At 36.6% G+C, this 24,365-nt stretch overlaps 1 protein-coding gene across 2 annotated transcripts in view; it reads left to right on the top strand.

The window, feature by feature from the left end:
- PARD3B (par-3 family cell polarity regulator beta) overlaps positions 1-24,365 on the top strand; it is a 1,020,722-nt gene that overhangs the window by 640,623 nt on the left and 355,734 nt on the right. For both annotated transcript variants that reach the window (XM_043577601.1, XM_043577602.1), the window contains exon 16: positions 20,611-20,655. In XM_043577601.1, the coding sequence (XP_043433536.1) occupies positions 20,611-20,655 (45 nt within the window). The remainder of the gene's footprint in view (positions 1-20,610; positions 20,656-24,365) is intronic.

A 24,365-nucleotide genomic window follows, 5' to 3' on the forward strand; every position in this document is an offset into this window, starting at 1 on the left:
AAAAAAAACTATTGTAGCATCCAAATGCAGTGCAAAATAGGTTACATCAGGGATTTCCTATTTCCAGGCTTTACTAAATCAGTAGTTGCCAGGTAAATAATCTCAGTGCTTTCTCTGTACTCAGGTGTGCAGAAAATCACAAATGGCCAAGTCCTCAAGCTATAGGCTCGTAATGAAGCCTTATCAAAGAATGAAGACTATGTTTGTTCGTATAAAAGTAGATGAACATGAAATGTAACTGAAAATAGATGGGATGGCTTAGTAGTGACTTGAATGATAGAGTAAAAAATGGTCAAGTACGTTTGGAAAGCGCTGAGTTAAACAGGCTTTTTAAACATAAGATTGCTCACAACCTTTAATAGGTTTTATGTATATTGTCAGGTGTTAAGATTGTCTCCACGAGTCTTCAAGATACAATATTTGCAATGTTTCCCAAACTCATTTGATCACAGAAACCTGGAGCACACACCATCTCATAGGACTGGTACTCTGGGGAGTGTCCTTGGCAAAGAGCAGTTGTGTCTGTGAGGTTTAAAGGTGACCTGCACCAGCCAGAGTAGGGTGAGGGAAGGGTCACCAACCAGCTAGGACATGTGGAGCAATCCTGACAAGTGGGATGCGGTGCAAGAGACAACCTCCAGGGTAGAGAGGTGTCCACAGCCACTAAAAAAAGTAGGAACTGACTGCAGAGCAGATGAAAGAACCGGCCGTATTGTAACAGAGCAGGAATGAACCTCTGATGGCAGCGTGTGCCTCACTGCAGAGCACATGCTCAGAAAGAACAGCACGTGCATAATAAAATAACCTCTGCTATTGTACTGCATGGTCAGTGGCTAGAAACCACTGACTTCCCTTTGCGTGCAGTGAGAAGATTAAACTCCTCGGCCCCAACATTCAAGGCAGTGATGATGACTATCATCTAGAAGAGGAAAAAGAAAGCATCAGTAGGAACCGTAATCGTAGTAGTAGCTAAAATTTTTTGAGCATTTGATGTATGCCGGGCATGGGGTTTTGCACGGTCATTCTATTGCCATTTTACAGATGATGTATATGGGACTTAAAGAGATTGACTTGTGTGAGGGATCATGGGTACTAAGTGGCAGAGCCAGGATTTGAACTCAGGTACATTCAACTGTGATGCCTTTCTGTTTCAACAGAGGCTTATTAATTTCCCAGTCTTAACTCTAAAAAACGGAAGGCTCACTCTTCTCTCCTTTTTAAGTTCTATCTTTCGTTCAGGACCTACTCAAGTCTTGCCTGTTCCAGCTCTTTCTCTGAATACCTAAAGCAGTTATCACTGGTATCACTATGTTTAGCTCAGAATTGCACACACTTTTGGGTATCCACTGAGAATTTTTTTTCCCACTCTAATCAAACTCCAGGCCTCTTCAAGGCGATACCTTTTACTTCTTTAGCACCCAGCTCACTGCTTAGAACGTGCAGGTGCTGAGCGAATCCAAGATGAATGGTTTGGATGGACAGTGTCAGAGCAATCTGGGGGCAGTCTCAGAAACCCATTGATCTCAATGATTCATTTGGCTGAACTTCACTAAGTAGGCTGGTCCCCCCCCCTTTTTTTTTTTACATCAGAAGTTTGAACAGATGAATAAAAGTGCAAACAAATAATTAACGGATAAATGAATAAGAGGGTAAACAAATGGTTTGGGTAGCAAAAATAGACTAGGGGTAAAGATGTTTTAGGAGGGTGTCTACCTAGCAGCACCCCACACTCACATTCACTTGGTACCCAAACTAGTTTTGTTCACTTGAAAGTGTTTGGGGAAGGTTCATAGAAATGAACAGATTTAAGGAAAGAGTCAAACTCAGGAAATGTTGAAGGCCAAGGGCTTTAATTTCATTACATAGAAAAGAGTGAAAGCAGTTGCTTAAAACTCAAAGAAAAGGACTATGTGCTTTATTTCCTAATTGGAGGAATCTATGAATAAATTAGGCAATCACTTGACATAATTGATTTAGATCATGTGAATTCACTTGCACTGCTAGAGAGGGTTAATTAGATCAGATTGTTTGTGGCCCTTTTTAGTCTTCTATCACTGACATTCTTTTCCCTTTGTGTTCCTTTTTATCTTCCTTTTGTTGGTTTTTAATTTTATCTCAAGGAATATATATCATTTATATTATCTAATTCTAAGTTATTCCTTTTGTTTATAGAATTCGAAAAAGTTGAAGATAAATATTTTTATAACAAATCTGGGTGCTTATTTATTAATCTCATTTTCATTTTCCATAAATCTCTTTGCAGAGGAATAAGTATAGTATGTGCATAAACCTAGTGCCATGGGAATTATAGTCAAAACATGCTTGAACTGCTTGCTTTTACCTGCAGCAACATGAAATGGAATTACATTACTATAGAGCAATTTGATTGCATGTGAGTTGTGACAAATATTGTGTAAGCTGAATATTCAGAGATTTTGCTCACCTTGGGTCACACAGTATTAGTCATCATGGCAAATATCCTACAGTGATTCCACAAAATCCTGAATCAAAGAACACGACTCAAAATACATTGAAAATATTCTCCATAGTTTAAATATGTGGTACAGACTCATCCATCACAACTTCATAATTTATGCACATTTTTATCCACAAAGCAATTTTCGTATTTAGGTTTAATCAAAGAATTTATCAATACAAGTGCAATCTACTGTAGCCTAGTATGCTAAGACAAATGACGAACTTTAAAATGCCCTATATTCACGTAACCTGGTTTGTACAATGTCCAAACATAGCTACTTGATATTGATGTATAAGTTAACTCTTAACTAGCCCCTTAAATATATAAATTGTATTCCTTTATAAAAAGTACTTACAGTGCTTATTCATGACCAAACCATATTTTAGAGATGTTATTATATTGAAAATTAGGTCACAAGGTCATTAAGAGCACGCATTTCTAAAGTCAGCTCAATCTAATCATCCACCCCACTGGAAAAACTGAAAATATGCTTCATCATTAATGGATTGGGAATATCTGTAAAAGAATGTGATAATCTTAAACAGGTGTTCAATATGTCATTATCATGTACTTTTCTAAGTATGTTTTAGAAGTTTCATTGTGAAGATAAAGTGCTGGTATATAAGAAAAGTATGTAAGCCTATTTGAGTGAAAGGAGAAAATATTTTTTCTTAAGTTGGAGAACACATTAGCTATAGATAATGCAGGTAAAACTAAGAAATGTTCCTCAGAGTTCACTTTGGATTACATTGTTCCTCTTTAAATCCACATCCTGAAATGTTAATTAATTTAGAAACTCCACATTCTTGAAATAGGATTAAGAGACACCACTTTAATAAGCACTCCCTATTATCCACATGTTCTTTGTTGTTCATGAGAATAAAGGAATAACTATAAAATACTTGACAAAGAATTAATGTCTTTAATATATGAAGAGCTCTAAATAGTTACTGGAAAATATTCCAGTACAAAATTGGGAAAGTATCTGCTCAGACAGTTCACACACAAAAAAATTTAGTTGCCTAAGGTGCATGAAATATATTCAACCTCACAAGTAAATAAGAAAATTGAGGTATTGGCAAACATTGGCAGATGCTGAAATATACATGTCTCAGTATCACAGTACATGTTTGTTGGATATTTAAATTTATGCTACTTACCTGCAAGGCAGTGTAGTAATTGTATAAGGCACCACCATAAAGAATATTAGCACTATTTTTATCTTTTATCCAGTAATTCCATTTGGAAGAATTATCCCACAAGAGAGAGAGAGAGAGAGAGAGAGAGAAAGAAAGAGAAAGAAAGAAAGAAAGAAAGAAAGAAAGAAAGAAAGAAAGAAATATAGATTTAATCAAGATTTAAGTTTAAGGATTTTTCACTATAGTGAACTTAATTTCCCAGCAATTAGAGAGTTTGTGAAATTATAGGCTATTGAACTAATAGATATCATAGACCATTATGTAACCAATACAAATCTTGAGACTATTTAATGAATGAAAAATGTCAATGATAAAACATCAGTTCGAGAAGACTATAGAGATATGTTAGTGTTAACATTGTTTTTTCTTTAGTGGTAGTTGCAAGGATAATTTTTATCTTTATACATTCCTGTACTTTTTAAATCTTCTAACAGAAATACATATTACATTTACAACTAGAATAAAATCAATTGGAAGCAATAAAATAATTTTAAAGTAGAATTAAAAAAACAGGTAATCCTGTCCATGGTAGAAATAGATGGTGATATTTAACTCTGAAAAGGAAAAGGAAGGTAGGGTTTTATTGGCTGATTTCTTATCATTGAGGACTATCACTTAGAAGACAGGTTAAGAATATTTATGGGAAAAATATGTATACTAACAGATTTCAGGTACAGAAAGTTACTCTTTACCAGTTGAAATGGTATTAAACAGGAGCACATTCCACTGCAATGGAATACCAACAGTGGTATAATAAACAGGAGTTTATTGGTCATATATGACATGAAATCTGAGTGGGGCCAGTTCAGTGACTGACTGGAACCATCAAAGACCTATGTTCCTTTCATTTTGCATTCTTGATTTTCTGGCTCTTGTCCTTGTATCTGTAATGTTTCTGCCCAGTGCTGTGTCTTCAACAATCATACCCATGTTCCAGGCAAAAAGAAAAAAAAAGAGGGGGAAGGGCAGAGGGTAATAGCACGTTCCAACGTTTTCCCCTTTATATCAGGAAATCCGACATTGTATAAAGAGTGCTGCCCAGCAAACTTCCAGTTTTATTTCTTTGGCCAGGAGAATGAAGTTGTTGGTGACACTGGGTCATCCAGCCAATAATGTCTGCCATTTCTCCCTTGTAAGGTGGAGAGCTTCTGGTCACTGCTAGTAGACACAAGTGCAGAGAGCCTTCTATGAGTTGGGCAGAATTTCTTAGTTCTTTTAGATCTTAATCTTTATTATTTTTTAAAAAATAATCTCTACACCCAGCATGGAGCTCAAGCTTACAGCCCCGAGATTAAGAGTCGTAGGTCTTCATCTTTAGAGACTATTATTCCAGTCCTACTTTGATAGAAATGTATAATCCATAGAAAAGCAGTAAGAGAGCAGTGACCTGATTCCCTACCCATGGTCAAGCTCAAGCTTGACTAGTTATATTTAGGTTGGAGCATAGGGCAAGGAGTCAAAGGTGTTTGGGACAATGATGATGCCATTTCAAAGTGGAGAATTTAGTGAAGGCACAACGTGTAGGAGGGAGATGCCCAGGGGGAACAACAACAAAAGAGGTTTTTTTTTTCTTCTTAATGACCTAAATCAGTAGTTTTAAGTTTATATTTTCACATTCCGAGTTACTGAAACAATTTCTCTGGTTGAAGCAGGAAAGGATTTTTTTCCTCTGTTAGTTGCTATAGGCACAGGGCCTAGAACCTAGATTTACCAGAACCTACCAAAGTATCCACGACATGGAAAAAACTATTGGCTCTGAGGTATGAAAATAAAGCCAGAAATTTGAGATTAATAAATGTTTGAATAATCCTTGAAGTATAACCCTATGCCAATTTTTCTAATTGTTACATTCACAATTCAAAAAAAAATATCATTACATTTGAAAACAGTTATTTGGGGATGTTTTTCCAATTCACAAGAATTTCTCGGTATTCACAAAGATTCCTAAAAAATCAGTCAATATCTATTAAATGAGTAATTCATACCCCAATAATTTTAAATCCATTTTTCCAAATCTCTTTTAAATTTTTACAGCAAGAAAGTTTATTTAATATAAGAATCGGGGTAGGGGGATGAGGGAAAGGTGGTAGGATGGGATTATGCACTGCAGTTACAGCCCAGTACTTTTCCTTTTTCCCCTTCCTTCATCAGCAGTCTCTGAGGCTTGCAAAGAAACCCCTGGCCTAAGGAAAAGAGTTTGAAAAATTGCTGCCTGTGAAGTCACTTTGGACTCTGGGTCTCTCCACTTTCTCTTTTTCCTATTAATGTTTTCTGTTAGCTCAACCTTGTTCAAGATTCTTAATATACCTCAACAGCTTCCCAAAAGATAGTGGATATTTAATATGTATGTGTAATCATCTGTTCTGCAAAAAAGGAGCCTGATTTAAATGAGCTCATCGAATAGATCGGTATAAAATACCAGATCAGTTCACTAGAGTGTGTGCAGACCTTGTGCATCCCATTTAAGTGAATGGTTGTGTTCTCTGAGTTGAAGAGACAGCACATAAACCTCCAAAGTTAATATCCTCTAATAAACAATGAATCTGGATGACAACTTTTCAAAGTCTATTACATACTAGTAGCCCTGGTTTTGCACAGTTTGCATATTAAACAGATGCTAGTCAATTCTGGGCAGAAATATAGACGGTATTATATACTTCAATTCATGCCAGAAGAGAAATCTTTTGATAGCACTTATTGTAGCCAAGAACAGAAGCAGCTATACAATCCCCAGCCAGAAACCAGGTGCCAAAATTAATACATGCAGGAGTGAAATGGGTTGCTGTCTTAGCGTAAAGCCCGTAAGCTCTAGGAAAAAAAGCACATATAAATCCTGAGTAGCTCGGGTTACTAGATTTTGAGGGTTCTAGTTTAGTTCCGGGCTGGCCAGTTAACTTTACAAGAAGAAACGATGTTGAGTGATGGGGGCGTATGTTTCTGCACAGCTGCCCCTCCCACAAGCGTGTGCAGAAGTGCCATGAAGAGCGTAGGGATGGTGTTCAGTAACATAAGCCCTGCACATGACTTGGATATAGCAAGCTTACTTGTCAGATGTGTAGGTGACACACAGCTCGGCAGTTTGCTAATGCATTGGATGACAGAATCAGGATTCAAAAAGATCTCAACAGGGAGAACTGATGAGCTGCAATTCAGAAGATTAAATTTAATAGGGATAAATGTAAATTTAAATTCCTGTACTTGGGTTCAAAAAAAAAAAAATCACATCTGCCTTACTCCCATCCAGCTCATTTTCCACGCTACAGTCTGGGTGATCTTTTTAAAACACAAATCCGATCATGTCACTTCCTTGCTAAAAAGCCCTTAACAGCATCCCATTGCCTTGAGGTTAAAGATAAAACTCATTAATGTGATTTGGGGTTCCTTCACGACTGACCCCTTTCTTTCTACTTCACCTGGTCTCCCACCCATCTCCCTGTCACACTGAGTGCTCCAGCTCTATGGAAGACCTTTGCATTCTGTGGAACCTGTTTGGGAGCTTTCATGTTGCCTCTTTCCAAACATCATCTTCATGCTTCTCTCTACCTCTTCAGGACTCACCCTAAAGCCCCCAGGAAGACCCAATCCATGAGTGAGGGTTAGTCTCAACTTCTGGGGTTGCCTAATCATCTTCCTTTAATTCAACAAATATTTACTGAGTGCCTACTATGTACCAGGCACTGTTCTAGACCCTGGGGACAAAATGGTGAACAAAACAAAGCCCATGTTCACATAGAGCTTATGTTCTAGTGGAGAAGATGTCAGGCAGTCATGAGTACTTTGTCGAAAACTAAAGCAGAATGAGGAAGTAGCAACAGAGAGCTAGAGTTGGAAGCCCTGCCTTAGGTAAGGTGGCCAGAAGGACCTCTCTGATGATGTGATGAATATGGAGATGGGAATGAAGGAGAGCAGTAACCTATATGGCTATCTGGTAGAATGGCATGACAGTCAGTCAGGGAGAAGAGCATGTCCCGGAGCTCTGAAGAAGGACTTGCTCAGCATGTTTGGGGAACTGCAGAGAGGCCAGAATGGGTGAAGTAGGCTAAGCAAGGGGAGAGCTGTGCACAATAAGGTTGGGAAAGGCCCCAAGACACCAGCCAAGGCAGGGCTTAAAGGCAATCATAAATTTTTAAATTTCCTCCTAAATGTGATTAGAAGCTACTGGGAGGCTTCGTGCATGGGACTGTCATCATAAGATTTTTGTTTTGTTTATTATTTTTAAAGTATTCTACTACCTTCTTTGTGGAAAAAATAGATTATAGGAAGTAAGTGCAGAATCTCAAAGATCAGTTAGGGGGTTATTAAATCTGTGCAGGTGAAAGTCGAAGGTAGCTTTGAGTGGGAAGATGTGCGAATACCTCTCACTCTATTTGTGATTAGTTGCGTAATAGAAACACTTCTGGTTCCAGGCATAGACTATCTTGTTCGCTTCCACAGTCCCAGTGCCTAGCCTTATGTCTGGCACACCATTGTCTCTCCCTAGACCTTTGTTGGACAAAGACCTGGCTTAACAGCAGTTAATAGAAAAAGCACTTCAGGATCTTAATTGACAGTAAGATCATGTTAGCTGCCAGAAAAGTTAACTCCTGTCTTAAGTTGCATTAAAAAGCTGGGGTTGAGGAGTGTGAGGTGAGAAAGGGAGATGTGAGTCCCAGGGCACTCCATGCTGCTTCTCCTATTTCAAGATGTGGCTTGATCCTACACCATTTTTCTTCCCTCTATCTTCTCTTCAGTTATGGCATCCCTCAGTCACAAGACCACACACCTGATTCTGTGCTCCTTTCTGTTGCTTCATTCCTATGTCCAAGCAATAAATTCTCTATGATGTCCCTTAGCTTTGTCTTTTTTTTTTTTACCCTTCCCACTGTTCTGACATCATCGGAACAATAGTCTATACCTCTCCTTGGTAACAATTTCCAGGTGTATGAGGCTGAAAACAACTTAGGACTAACCTGTCTTCTGACAGTATCAACAACCATTTTTGAGAGACATCAGGTACTCTTTTGTGTAGTTTGTTATGAAATTCTACCTTAGCAGGTGTGGTGACTAGTGAAATATATACTACTTGGTGGTAAAACCGTTAGCAAAATCTTACCTCTAAGACTCACATAATAGAAGGAATTTGTGCTTTGAAATCAGGAAATCTTCAGATTCCAGCTGCCCCACTTGCTAACTTTATGACATAATCCTACTCAGCCTCAGTTCCCTCCTCTGTAAAGTGGAGATAATAATGCCCAACTCACAGAGAATTTGTAAAGATTAATAAGATAACATGTGTTAAAATGCTTAGCATGATTTTTGACACATGTAAGTTGGTAATAAGTTTTGGTTCTTTCCTCCTTATCCCTGTTAAGGATAGAATCACTTTGTGGAAATGTACATTTATAACTAGTGAAATTATAGGTGTGATGTTTTGCTGGTTAATAGTGGATAATCATGTTTATTATGTTACTCATAGGGTAGCCTCTGCCCCCTTTTTTCTGTGATTTAATCAGCCCCAATTTCTTGATGGTAATAGAAATATCTATCAAGGGTGTAAGAAAAATGAGCATTTTTGTAGTCTGAGTAATAGAAATAATCTATCCCTGGTAGATCCCAAGAAATCACAGAGAACTTTCTTTAAAGGGAACACACACATGTAGTCTTTTCCCTGTCATAGAGTTTTTTTAAAAGATTGCATACAACTGATCTTTGAGAACCTTTGTAATCTGTAATGGCTTATGACACAAAGATGAATAAAATACTATCTTTCCCTTCATTGAAGTTGCCCACAAATCAACATGATACAGAGTAGAAAGTGGTACATTTGCTTGGAGGAAAAGCCAAAGTATCTTCTGGGGGAGACAGAGATGGAGAAAATATTCTACAAAGATGAGGTTATCCTGGAGAGCTGGGCCCAGGAGAAGTAAGTGTGTTTATACATGTGATGAATTTCCAACAGGGGTAAAGACAGATGAGAAGAAAGTAGGAATCACTGTATATGACTTCAGTAAAATGTGCATAGAGGAAAAGATAAAGAGAAAGGTAAAGGGTTCAAGCCTTAAATACAGGGCTAAGGAGACTAAATTACTTTCTCGGTAGTTGAATTTAGTGAAAGCTTTGAGGTAGGATAGAAAAATAATGAAGGTGATACTTAGAACAGGTCAAACTGGATGTAGCAAATCAGTATAGTAGACTTAGGGAGATGGAGGTAGGTCAAGAGCAAATTTGAGGCAGTGGCCAAAGTTCAGCTATGGAATGGAAAAAGCCTGGGATCCAGTTGTAAGGACTCTTGGAAGGAAGACTTGTGACAGTTGCTCATGATGATAGCATGTGCGCTGGACAGGGGAATAGTCCTGAGTTTAGACGTGGTTTCCTTTCAGTCCACAGCTGCATTCTCTCTTTGGTCGTATATGCCAAAAATTTTTTAATTCATATTTTCAACATTGATCACATGATATCCCCTTGCGGGAGAAAGTAAGAGTAATGAGACGTCCAAAGAATATTGCTGTCAGTCGCTGATCACATTCTCACTTTGGTGTTCTCCCTGTTGTATTTTGGATGACAGTTAATCAAGTTGTCCTAGGGCCATTGTTTCTGTGATTTAGGAAACTGGTTTCAAAAAAAGGAAAAAGAGGTTTCCATTTTTTTTAAAAATATTGGAACTATTTTGCTACTGGTTCCAGAGAAATTAAGCAATACTATACCATGGAACTTGTTATAAGATTCATGTCTTATTTTTAATACATGCATGGAGGAGATGGAGCTTAGAGTCCAGAGAAAGCAAAGTGGTTAGAGTGTGCTGAGTACCAGAGAAGAGAGATCTGCACAGGGAATGAACTCCAGGTATAGTTAGAGCTTCTGTCTTGAGTATTACACAGAGTACTGATCAGATCATTCAGGTGAGGAAATTACCGAGGCTGGGAAGGTAACTCCCCCCCAAATATCCAGGAAACAGTACCCAGTGCTCATACAGGACCAAGAAAAGTACCTGTTTCCACCAATAGGATTGAAAAAAAATCTTAAAATCTATAGGACATTGGTTAGGGTATGCATAAGGGCATTGCCTCCGTAGTATAGCATTATCAGCCTAGAGTGAAGGGTACTCTGATCCTACCTAGAAAATGTTAAAAGCAAATCCCAAAAGGATCAACTCTTTCCAGGTAATTCAACTATATTCCAAAAATATAAACATATATAAAGGAATATAAAAATAGCAAGAACCCAACATCAAGATAAATTTTACATATCTAGTATCCAATAAAAGATTATCATGTATGCAAAGAACTATCGAAATATGACACAGAGTGAAAAAAATCATTAAGACCAGAACTGATGCAGATGTTAGAATTTGCAGACAAGCACATTTAAAAATTATTTTGACTGTGTTCTATACATTCAAAAACCTGAAGGAGAATTGAACATGTTAAGTAGAGGCATGGAAAGTATTTTTTTTAATTACCTGGAAATGAAAACTTTAATGTGTGAGATAAAAATACACTGGATGGAATCAATAGCAGATTCCATATTGCAGAAAACAAGATAAGTAAATGTGAAGGCATAGTGATAGAACTATACAAGCTAAAAGAGAAAAAAGACACACAGAAATGAACAGTGAACTGTGAACTGACAGACAACTTCAAGATGGCCTAAGGAGCATACAATTGGAGTCCCCAAATTAGAGAAAAATCTATGAATAAATAATAGCCAAACTTTCCCCCAGTTTAATGAAAGCTAGAAATGCAAATCCAAGAATCTCACTGCGTTCCTAAGCACAAAAAAATAAGTCTCAAACATTTTGAAAGGACTCGAGTCATACAACATATAATCTGTCACTGCAGCGGAATTAAAATTCAAAAACAGAACTCTGGAAAATCTACAAATATTTGGAAATAACATTTGTCAGTAACACATAGAACAAGAAAGAAAGTAAGAGAAAAATTAGAAAGTATTTGAACTGAATGAAAATGAAAACACTGTATCAAAATCTGTGAAACAAAAACGTTGTGGGATGCCGCTAAGGAGATTTATAAAGCTGAACAATATTAGAACAAGGAGAAAGGTCTCAAATCAATGATCTCAGCTTTTACTTAAGAAAATAGAAAAAGACGAGTAAATTCAACCCAAATTAAGCCTAAGAAAGAAAATCATAAAAGAGTAGAAATTAATGAACTGGAAAAAAAACTTTTGAGAAGATCAGTGAAACCAAAATTTAGTTTTTAAAGAAGGTCAATAAAAATGCCTCATTAACAAGAATGATAAGGATAAAATAAGACATGTGAACATTATCAGGACTGAGAGGGGATATCACTATGGATTCTGCAGATAATAAAAGAATATTACAGCACTATTATGAACAGCAAATTTGACAACTAAGATGAAATGGACAAATCACTTGAGGGAGATAAACTATCAAACTCACACTAGAAGAAATAGTCTAAATAGCCCTATAGCTATTAAAGAAATTGAATAACAGTTAAATACTTTCCCACAAAGAAAACTTTAGGTCCAGATAACTTTACTGGTGCATTTTACTAAACAATAGTAGGAGGAGATAATATGAATTCTATAGAAACACTTGCAAATAAAGAGAGAGTACTTCCCCAACTCGGTCTATGAAGCTGGCATTACTGTAATACAAAAACCAGAAAAGAGCATTAGAATACAAACAACAAAAACAAAAAAAAAACCCTTTACCTTGATATCCTTCATGAATTGGTACAAAACTATGTTATAAAATCGAGCAGCTTGAACCCAACAATATATAAAAAAGAGCAGGATCAAGTGGAATTTATCTCAGGAATGCAGGTTTGGCCTACCATGTGAAATAAATCAATACAAGTCACATATTAAGAGATTAAAACATAAACATGATCACATCAGTAGATACAGAAAAAGTATTTGATAGAATGAAAGATAAAAAATTAAAGAATGTTATTTGGGAACAAACTTGTGGTACAGTTATGAAGAAAGGAGAAAAATGATCAAACGCAAAATTTAGGATTGTGCTTACCTTTGAGTAAGGAGGAAAGGGAAGAAGATTGACATGAGCTCCCATGGATTTCAAAGGTAAAATAGTATTCTTAAACCTAGTAGCTGAAACATAGTGTCTGTTTTTTGTTGTCCTTTATATTTTATGCATATATTATAGACAGTTTAATGCAATGTTTAATAAAAGCAACTTTAAATGCTAGTGGGGTTTTTGCTTCTGAAACTGTCATGTAACAGACCTCTATTTACTCTGCTGCTTTGGAAACTCATCACATTCTGTGTATTGAAAAGAGTATCCTCTATACCAAGTATTCCAGGTTTTTTTGGAAATGTAACATTTCCTGTAAACAGAATGAACTGCTCTTTTAAGTGTCATTACCACGTGAAAGAGCCGCAGTGAGATTAGTGCCGGGAAACCAAAAACTAAATACAGAAGCACTAAAACCCCAGTGGTCAATTACATAGAGCTCGTTTATTAGAGAAGGACAATGAGGTATGCCTAGTCTATCAATTATTTTTTCCCCCACACTTCATCACTTAAAATATAAGTGAATTTGTATTTGTTCCAAACAGTTTTACCATGTTTTGGGTTTTATCTAGAGCAGTCCAAGAATTTGACTCCAGTCACCTTTTCCTACCCTTTGCTTGCCAGGAACATGTCTGCAAATTGCACCACAGGAATTTTACTAGGTTTATACATGTGTGTGTTTCAACATTCATTTAACCATATATACACCACAATTAAACATATGTCCCAATCATTAGTCTGGAGCCCTGGGATAAAGGGGCCTATTCAAATTGCTGCTTCCTTTACTCTTACATATGCTGCATCCATTCACTCAGCAAGCATTAGTGAGTAAAAGTGCTAAACGTGATTCTAAGCTAACAAGGAAACACAAGCCATATACCTCCCTTAAGGTGCTCATACTTTAGAGGACAATGGACCCATACACAAATAATTGAGAAGTGTATAAATTTTGGTCTCTAACCTCAGCCTGGAGGCCTAAGAAGATGACTTGGAGCAGGTGACATTTAAGTGGAATTTAAAGGATGTTTGCAGAGCAGGAGAATGAATGAATTTTCATTATGATTCGGAAGGAATTTTATGTGCTATTTGTACATTGTATAGATGTATGAAGTTGCACCGCCTGTTCAGATACATACTTCTTCTGTGCCAGAGTTCAGAGAACCTAGCAAAGGCAGTGGGGTGTGAAAGAAAATCAGAACCCATTTGTGACCAACTGCTCCTGCTAGATTTTAGGATAAGCTTTTGCCATCCTCTAAGTGGCCCCATACTGAAGGTAGGGAGCATTATCTGCATTTTACAAATGAGTTCAGTAAGCTTGAAAAGACTAAGTAATTAGTCCATAGCCATGCATGTAAGTAGTGCCTCAATCCAGGTCCCTTTGACATCAAAGCTTCAGCTTTTCAACTCTTTTCATGCTACTCCCTAGCCATCACTAGTAAAGATGCCCCCGATGCTAAAAGTTGTCAAACAGACCAATTGGTTTGAATATTCAGCCGCCTGAAACCTTTATCTACTTTTCTGAATCTTCATATCTGTCTAACCTTCTACCATATTCCTAAAGCTTATCCTTCCTTTATTATACTAGTTACTTCATTGTACCATATCAATGTATTATTTATTTGCATCTCCTCATTAGACCCCAGCATTGAGTATCTGATTGTTTTTGGAAAAGACAGGGTTTATTGAATGCATTCAAAACAAATGAATTAGCAAATTTATGATGGAATGATTTGATTTTTCCAATGCACTTGATGAGATCACGGCAAGAGTGTAAGAACATATGAAAAGTGTTGGACTTTTCCTAACCCTCGACTTAAGATCTTCTAAGATGCGTGGAGAAAGAAAGGGAATTCTAAAGAGATCACTGAAAAGTTGTGAAAATATGAAAAATTGGATAACTGAGGGAGGGGCTCCCTCATTTTTATCCTGAGGCACAGTGGCTGGGGCTACCCTATAGTATTAGAAGAACACTTCAGCTGTTGAGTTCAAATTAGCATATTGCCAGAGAGCACATCCAGAGATGAACATGGTGCTTTAGAGGAGACTTGCCCAAGAGAGATGGGGAGATAAACATTTGCATCATCATCTTGTCCTAATTCCGTAACCCTCTTTTCAGCAAAAGCCTTGTTTCATTTGTTTGCTTTTGTAGTTTTTATTTGTTTCAAGAAGTGGAAGAATTTTTTCAACACTTAAGAATTCATAGTACTGAAAACTCAGAAGAAAGTCTCCCCAAGGAGAAGCATTATATGCCAAATAGCCATTGCCATAAGAAAACACAATAAATTAATGCAGTAATAGTTTATGGTTACTAAGAAGAGAACTTAATTTACAACTTGAAATAGGTTTGTATTTCTCAGAAATTCTGGAAATCAATCAGTGGCACAGAAATTGATCTGTTAAAGAGAAGAAAATTGATTCTTAATATTGGCAACCACATCATTTTTTTTAAGTTCTGAAGGAATAGGTCTTGGAAACAAGTTTATTAACCATCAAGGAATTACTTGATATTTAGTTTCCTAGCAAACTACCCAAAGAGAAGTATTTATGGCCTCATTAGAAGATAGATTTTTATTGCACCAAACATCACCTTCAAAACTGCAATCTCTACTATGTCAACGATATGGAAGTAAAAATTAAATGAAACAGAGTTCTGTGCATGAAAGACATGCACTGAATCATATTTTAGAGTGCTGCTTTGCATCAAAGTATCTCCGTATGAAGTAGTGGGAATCTGAACACATTTGCATCTTCCCATTCATGACATAGTGTTGGCATTCTCAAAAAGAGTAACTGTAGCTGATGGCAGTTTTTATCTGAAGAGATTTGTGCATGTTAGCAATACACTGTCTTCTGTCAGCATAAGTAGAGCATATGGGGCCCATTAACTCACCAAATCTGCCACTGTTCTGCAAATTTTTATTAAGCAAGTGCAGTCCCTAATAGTCACTTATGTTATAGAATGCATATCAAATGCTATCAATAAGCAAGGGGATTGTTTTCCCCCAGTGAGAATGCATTTGAAGTGTATGAGAAGGCTTGACAAAAGAATAAAATATTTTAAGTGATCACCGTATTAACATAAATGTATCCTACTGGGAAGCCAATGTATGTATTAAAAGCACTTTAATGTTTGTCTCTAATAAGCTCTCAGGGTGCCATCTTTTTCACAGATTTTCTCCCCATATTTTTTTGGTTTATGGTTTCTCTCAATTCTAACAATGATCCTGGTGGAGTCAAAAGACTCTGTGTGTTTCTCCACAGTTTGTAAAAGGTGCCATTAAATGTTGAGCAGTTCTAATTAGCTTCAGAGGGCTACAACCAAGATAACTAGAAACATGGGCCATCAGGTTGCTGTGTTTCTCAAGAAAGTCTTCCTGAACCCGAGGATGCACCAGGGAATTAACCAACATCCAAACCAAAGAGTGTCCTGCTTATGAAGCACTTTACAAGAATTAAATCAGTGTCCATCAGTCTTGAGTTGAAGGCCTGGAAGCATGAGCTCAGTATAGAAATCCCATTATCTAAATAAATTCAGAGAAAAAAAGAGCAAGTCCACAGTGCTCTCTAAGTATTTAATAACAGTTACAATAGAAATGGCCATGAATTTCATCTTCAGAAGGTCCCAACATTTCACTGATGTCGCTTTGATTACTGTAATATCCCTTTAAGTAATCAAGAGCAAGTAGTACCTGTCCTTGGGTAAAACTGAAGGATGAAAAAGGGAATACAATAGGTTCTGGAAACTTAAAAGAAGGAATGAACAAACCAAAGAAAGAAAAAAAATCCATCATCAGAACCAGAACAAGAAACTGTGACTCTTGATCCATCAACACTCTCTCACTTGGTGCTTTTGGTGCCTCACCATTTTGGAATGGAAGACCTTTACCACACCCAGCCCACTCATTTTTCAACCTCTTGTAAATAAGGTTGCATCTGAATATGACACACCTGTCATATTCATACTGCTACCATTCCAATTGCTGTGCTATCCAAATATTATGCAGTGAAATGACTAGACTTAAGCTCCAGCCCCCCAGAGATAACTTTATAGTAGTTCTAAGGTAATGTGAGTTATAAAGGAAGTTGAGTATTAATTATAACACTTGTCATTTAAAAAAAAAAGTAGTGGTAGTGTGTGTAATTTTACCTCATTTTCTCATTTGCTACTATTATTTAAATCACTTCCCAGCACTAAGCGTGTGCATAAAAGATGATTGTTCCCAATTTAACCTTTTAAATAAAGTGTATTCTATTAATTAAGTCATTACAGTCCCCTCTCTTTTCTATTATGTTTATTCATTTATCTTCTGTCCTAAAGATAGACATCTGTGTCACTGAATATTTTGGAGAAAGACCCCTAATTTTTATGCCTATCACCCATTTGGATTTTCTATACTGTTTTTTGAAATAGTGTTCTAAAGAATTTCAAATTGTCAATTAAAATAATGATAAGTATTCCCACTAAGAATAATAGAGTGTGCAGTCAAAAAGTAAGGAAGTACCATGTCTAACCTAATATGGCTGAGGAATGTGCAATACTTAAGTTGGCTTAGATTTAATGGGATAACTTATGTCTATCAAAATAAGACAAAAGCAAAATAACAAAATCCTATCTTTGTATGAATCCCTTTTTCAGAGTAACTCTACATAATAAGGCTATATTGTCTGAGTGCTATATTTCCTTTGCCTTTTTTTACACTACAAGATGAACTAGAGACAGGTAAACTGAGAGAGAAGACCTGCTGTAGACGTGGGATCATCCATGGAGATAACGCTTCGAAGTGCCTGTCTGAAGGCATAGTATTCTCTCAAATATTTTCACCTCTAGTCCTTTATAATCCCAGGTACATGAAATCCTAAATACCACCATCAAATTCACAACTGCTACCACTCTCACAATTTTCATGTATCAAAAGTTTTCATTTATTGAGAAATAAGTACCTTCAACTGTGCTCGGTGTTTTTGTACATTTTTTTTTTCATTTAGTCCCACAACTCCTTGTGTAGTGTTTTTATCTAATTTTTTCACACAAGGATAGTAAGGTTGAAAAGAACTTGGTAACTTGCCTGGTAAAGCTGAAATACAACCCACATCTATCTCATTATTAGCTATCATGTTAAACTGCCTTTCTATTTAGGTCCCTGTTAATAATGCTGATGGTAGTCTACATTTATTAAGCACTTACTATATGATCTTCTAAGTACCTTGCATAAATTTACACATACAATCTTCACTTTAAGACTTTGGAGGAAACAGTATTATTTTCATTTTAAATGTTTTTTTTTTAACATTTATTCATTTTTGAGAGACAGAGCATGAGCAGGGGAGGGGCAGAGAGAGAGGGAGACACAGAATCCAAACCCGTCTACAGGCTCTTAGCTGTCAGCACAGCCCAACATGGGGCTGGAACTCATGAACCGTGGTATCACGATCTAAGCTGAAGTCATATGCTTAACTGACTGAGCTACCCAGATGCCCCAATATTATCTTCATTTCATATATGATGAGATTGAGGCTCGAGGAGTTATAACAAATTGCATTTGACTAGCAAGTTTCCAAGTCTGGATTTTAACTCTGATGGTATCTCTTTTGTGAAATGGGGATGAATATGTTAGCTTGAACCCATTAGAACTTCAAATTTCCAAACATGTTAAAGAAAATTACAGCTAACACTTGTTGGCATTTCTCACCACAGAAAGACTTCTATTAATAACATATATTCAAATATAAAGGATACTAGTTTCCTAACATATAAATGTTTATAAAATGTTTTCTTACATTCATGCTACTCATATTCAAAGAATATAACAAACTCTTCTGTGACTTATCACAAATATAGTAGAATGGCTAAGAGTGCAGTATTTTAGTTCTAGATCTTTCATTTGTGAAGTATGCCTCAGTTTCTTTATCTGTAAAGTACAATAATAAATGATAATAATAATACCTGTCTTTACAGGTCGCTGTTGGGGTTGAATGAGTTATTAGCTATAAAGTGCATAGGACAGAAGCTACATATTACAAGTGCTCAATTAGTATTAGCCACTAGTAGTATTGTTTTTTAATTATGGTCATTTTCCAATATTTTTATACTGTAGATTCCACTTTAAGTTTTTTTTTTTTTTTTCAACCTGAGAAGGCTAGAATTTGGCACACAATTGGAACCTGAGGAATATGGACGGACATCTCTAACTAGAAATACAAAGAAAAGTCTCAAAGATTTTTAAGAAGTTAATACTAGGAAAATTGCAGACATGTAGTGTTGTTCTCTAAACAATAAAGTCATAGCTTAGAAAAGGAGAGCTAGGTGGGAGCAGGAAGATCTACATATGTGACTAGGTTGGTGAAGTATGACTTCATGGTGTAGGCAAAGGGAGGAGACGTGCACTCCTTTGACACCAGTCTAGTGTTAGGAAAAACGTTGTCAGCAAAGTTCACTTCACCTTGCTCAGTCCTTGAACACCAGATTTTTATAGACTAACTTGGTCAATGGCACATAGAAAATAATGAACAACTGTTGCTGAATATTGAAGTGATAACCCATGCAGACGTGCTTAAGGATTAAGACGTTGGCATCTATGTTTTTTAGCGATACTAGGTAATAGCTTTCATATAATGTCATTGTCTGGTGCTAGTCTCAACATCAAGCCAGCCTCGTAGAATGAGTTGAGAAATATTCCCTCCTCTGAATTTTCTGAAAGAATTTCTATAGAATTAGTGTGATTTCTTCCTTAAATGTTTGGTAGAATTCATCAGTGAAACCATCTGGGTCTAGACTTTTTGGATGGGAAAGTTCCAGCTACAAATTCATTAAAAACAAACAAAAAAACTAGAGGGTCTTTCAGCTTATATATTTCTTCCTACATAAGCTTTGGTAATTTGTGTCTTTCGAAAATGTATGCGTTTCACCAGAGCTATGTTATCTGGGGTTAATTGTTTTTTCACTACCGAAACAAGGTTTTTCTTCATATTCTAACTGATGGCCCTCAATTATGAAGCTTTTTACTCTGGCTATTGGGAATAGATACTATTCCCAGCTCTGTGTGAACTTGCGACACTTTTCCTGTTATACTTTTGGGTGGTTCTTTTCCGGGTCGTGGGTAGTTTCCTCACATGTGTGTAATCATCAGTATTCAACTGGAGACGTGAGGCGATTCTCTGCAGATCTCAGAAAGAGTTCTGTATACTCTCCAGTTCTCTGCCAGCAAACTACACCTACCTTAGCTTCCCTGGACATCCAGCTCGAAGTCCTTAGACTGGGTGCTTACTGAGCTCCGCTGTGTTTCCCTCCCTATACCACAGCCTGGAAACTTTCTCCAGAAGATAAGCTAGAACAAGTGTAGATTCACCTCACTTGTTTTCTGTCTCTGCTGCTTAACATCTAAAATCTTAATTGCCATTGTTTCATGTTTTATGTATTTAATTTTTTTTCAAGAGGGATTGTAAATCTGTTTCCTTTTACTCCATTTTGACCAGATATAGAAGTCCAGTCCTGGAGTATTGTGTGTGTGTGTGTGTATGTGTGTGTGTGTGTATGTATGTGTATATATATATATATATATATATATATATATATATATATAGCTATTACACTCAAAGAATTTTATTATATATTGTACATCTCTAGGCCCTTGAGTTTAATTTCTCCTTGTGCAGGCATGAAAACCATAGCCCAGTTAAAAGAGCTGAGAGTACTGAAAATTAAAAGAAAGTGAAATTATATTCATAAATGATCTAATGTATATATATATATTTCTTCATAGCTGCCTTTGAAATATCTACCAGTAGAAATGAGCTGCCCCAGGTAGTCTGGGGAACACTTTTTTTCCTCAAAATTTTTCCAGTAAAGGACTTAACTTATGAATCTATATCAATTTATTGCTCAAAAAATGGCTGATTTACAAGCAGTCCTGATCCTTGTCTCTTTTATTTCTTCTCAGTGCCAGATGAAAGCAAAGTCCACTCATTGGCTGATCACAAATCGGGTAAGAAACTCCTCATAGCTGACTTTAGATCCTCCTTCCTGGAAATTGCTGGCTGCGTTTGAGTAGCAGTTGGAACTTATTTCCATCCACTCGTCACTGAAAGGCTTGCTAATTAATACATGAGATGTCTCCGACTTCCACAAAGATGAATTATTGCCTGGCTGTGTGTGTAGTGGCATAACGTATGCTGACTCAAAATGTTTGAGAGGAAAGAATAAAGGTTTCCAAAAACTAATAATTTTAAAACCCAAACTCTTAAACCTGTTAGCCAGCTGAACACTTAAAACAACAAACAAATTGTAAGGAAAATCCAAGGAAGTTTGAAACTCTTTCCTGTGATGAGTTGCACGTTACAAAGAGCTCCAGAATAAGAAAAGTGTCATCATTTCTCTGCCCTCAAAAAGGAATAATATTTTTGCTTGTCATCAAAGGGGATCACACCCCAAATGGCCATCTTATCTTTCTTTTGACTGAGGAATGAATGAACCTTCCTTAGAGGTTCTACAGGAAGTCCACAGGGATCCCTAAGGGTCTTCTGGATCTTTCTGTGTTATGTATGTGATACCTTCATGGCAAAAATCCAAACTTTCCCTTCATTAGCAAGTGGCCTGCTTCTGTCTCTATGCCCTTCTTCCTTGCTTTTTCACGTTAGTTGAAAACACTTAAGGCTACTAAGCTAGCAAATACTACAGTGAGATCCCTTTCCTCTACGGGTGCATTATCTGGGAGAAAGTGTCCATTTTACTCTTAGGCTTGCCACTCCAAATAACAGAAGGGTTACAATTTGTTGACATGCCCCCCCAACCCTGTTTCTGAAACAAAGAAGTCTTTCCTGTCACCGAGTGTCTCCTGCATTTATGTGCTAATTATGTTTCCAGCAGTAAGTGGCCTTGATGCTTCATTACTTCTATCATGTTCCAGGGCAAGATTATGATTTTTTGTTTCTTTTCCTCTTTCTCCATATTCTCTTGTGATAACAGCAGGGAAGGGCTGGTTCACAACTCTTAGATTGTTTTCTTTTCTGCTCCTCCTAATAAAGAGCCTAAGAGGTTAGATCACTGTGAAAGAAAAGATTTTTGTGGAAGTGATAAACTGCAACATGCTGCTTTTCCCCATCATCCTTGCCCATTAAATCCTCGACTACTACAAGTGTTTTTAGGAGCCTGAAAACGAAGTTCTCATGACCAAGGAACCCCAAGGATGGCCTGTATTACTTTCACCTTAAATGCATCCTAAATGGTACTGCTGTAGTGAGCTTTGCTACACATATTAACCCTTGAAGATTAAAGCCTTTTTATGTACTGGGGTAGGCTTCAAGGTAAAAAAAAAAAAAAAAAAAAAAGAATCAATTTTTAAGACTTTATCAGTTTGGTTTTTGAAAATGAGCAAATAAACTTCCTGGCTTTTTTCCAGAAAATCAAATCTTACTCTGATCTTACTTAATTTCCTAAAAAATTCCTGTTAGCCAGTAACTAAAAGTTACTGCCACTCTTTTTAAATGAGAACATCTTAGTAACTCAGTATTTTAGTAAATTGAATTTAATAAATTGCAATGTAGTAAATTGCTACAGTATTTTAGTAAATTGAATATGCCTTTGTATAGTATGATATAAAACATATTAATAAAGAATTACCCTAAGTTCAAAACTTGAAATAACTTCCAAATTAAAAAAGAAATGACAAAAGTGGCATAATTTAAAATCTGTCAGGTAGGTTAATTGTAAGCTCCACATGGCAGCTTTACTCCAGCTGGTTGATAAAAATAGTCCCAACAGTCTTTAGACCGTGTGAACCATGATGCTTAAATATATTGGGTGTTTTAAAGATTTCTGGTCACTAATGAGTTGCTCATACAACATTCACTATTTTACACTTCTGAGTACTCGTGTGCCCTCTCACAGCATCACTGAGCTTGTCATTGGCCATCTGTGACATCAGTGCAAATGCTGAGAACAACCAGAAAACAGAGAAAACACAGCAGAGAGGCAATCGCCTAATGCTATTCAGTCTAGAGTTATATTAAGTGAGACAGTTAATGCCTCTAACATTAAGACGGACTCTAAAACATTAGACACAGTTCTGAGAAAATACAAAGCCACATTAAAGGAAAATCTGCAACTAAGGTTATAAATTTATATCCTCCAAGAATATAACCTCCCCCACTTTTTACATTTATTTCCTTTGGAAAATTGGTCTTGAATGTATAGTGGTCCTCAAAAACTCATTCCTCGCATAAAATGCCGCTCCCCTATGTGTGCCACGTGCATGCAGAGCAGTTTCTGGGGAAGCTTTGGTGGCGGTCGTGGCAGTGACAGTGAAAGATTAAGGGTCCTTTTGATTCTGGTAATGTCTTTCAGTTACAAAATCATTTTCAAAATGCACCTAATGTATAACTGAAGTCTCATTCTGCTACAGTCTGTGACCACTAAGCAAGTTACTAGTTGGATTATAATGTCTAATGTTCCATGATCATACTTGTCTCGCCAGTGTTTAAAGAGATCATTTGGTGTCTTTTTGTTTCACCTTTCTCTCCCTTAAATCTTTTTCTCCAGAATATTTAAGTAAAAAAGGTGATTATCTCTTTTGCTAAAAAGAGAGAGTATCTCCCTATGTCTCTTTTTAATTATAGAAATGTGGGCAGCTTTCATACTATCCAAGACCATCAGGAAGTTAAATTAAATTGTATGTGCTGCCCTAAATCTATCATCCATCCTCTTATTTGGGATGATATTCAACATTTTAATAAATTCATTGGAGTTAAAATTTCTTCTGAGTCAGCTATGGAGAGTGTAGAGAGCCATTTCGTGCCAAGTTCCATCTGTTGGTCTGCCTTGGGTACCTCCCAAATTTGTGACAATATTTTTGGCATCCTTTCCCGGGCTTAAGCTTTAAATGGTTGATTCTTCAGAACTCTGATCAAATCAAAGGCTCAGGTAAGATAAATCATTCTAACATTTTTGGCCCAAAATGTAGTGTGCCCTCACTCCTTCTGGATTCAATTCAGTATTCTTGAGATTTTTCTACATTTTGCCTCAGGGGTTTCCCCTGAGTGCATTGTATTTCAGACTTTAGCTAGGAAGCTGGCAGGATAATTCTGTGGTTGATCTTATATGGTCTTCCTCCATGTATAAGAGGTGTCAATGTCTATGGAATGATGAGACATCTCAGACAGATTAAGAACAAAATGCCTTGTAATTGGTTCCTTTAAGAAAAATCACAAGTTTCAGAGAGCCTTAAAAGTCAAAAAGGTGTCTTTCACTTGTCCCCTTATCTTGTTCATTGAATTCTGATGAAACCCAAATGTTAGTAAATGCAGAGGGTTAAAGAAACTTCAGCAAAAGGTATATTTAAAGCAATGAAACCATTTTTTTTGATGATTTAAATACTCTAAGGAACATTAGAATCCGAAGAAAATGACATCAAGTTTGGCATAGCTTTTTTTAAAATTATACCTTAATTTTGACTGTACACAGTCTCATAAACTATGTCTGAGAAGGCAATCTTTCCTTCCCTGCGCGCTACATTCTGAGCTGACACCTAAACTGATAGTTTAATGCTCCTCAACATTCCGACAGAAAGGACTTATAAATTTTACTTTTTTTTTACTCTGTCTTAATTTTTTTTGTTTTGATTTACTGCTTGGAACTGTTTTAATATGTATTGACTGTCTGCAGAGATCTTTGCTGACCCAGCTCTTTAAGATGATGCAG

The sequence above is a fragment of the Prionailurus bengalensis genome, chromosome C1 (assembly GCF_016509475.1).
Source record: "Prionailurus bengalensis isolate Pbe53 chromosome C1, Fcat_Pben_1.1_paternal_pri, whole genome shotgun sequence".
Lineage (NCBI taxonomy): Eukaryota > Metazoa > Chordata > Mammalia > Carnivora > Felidae > Prionailurus > Prionailurus bengalensis.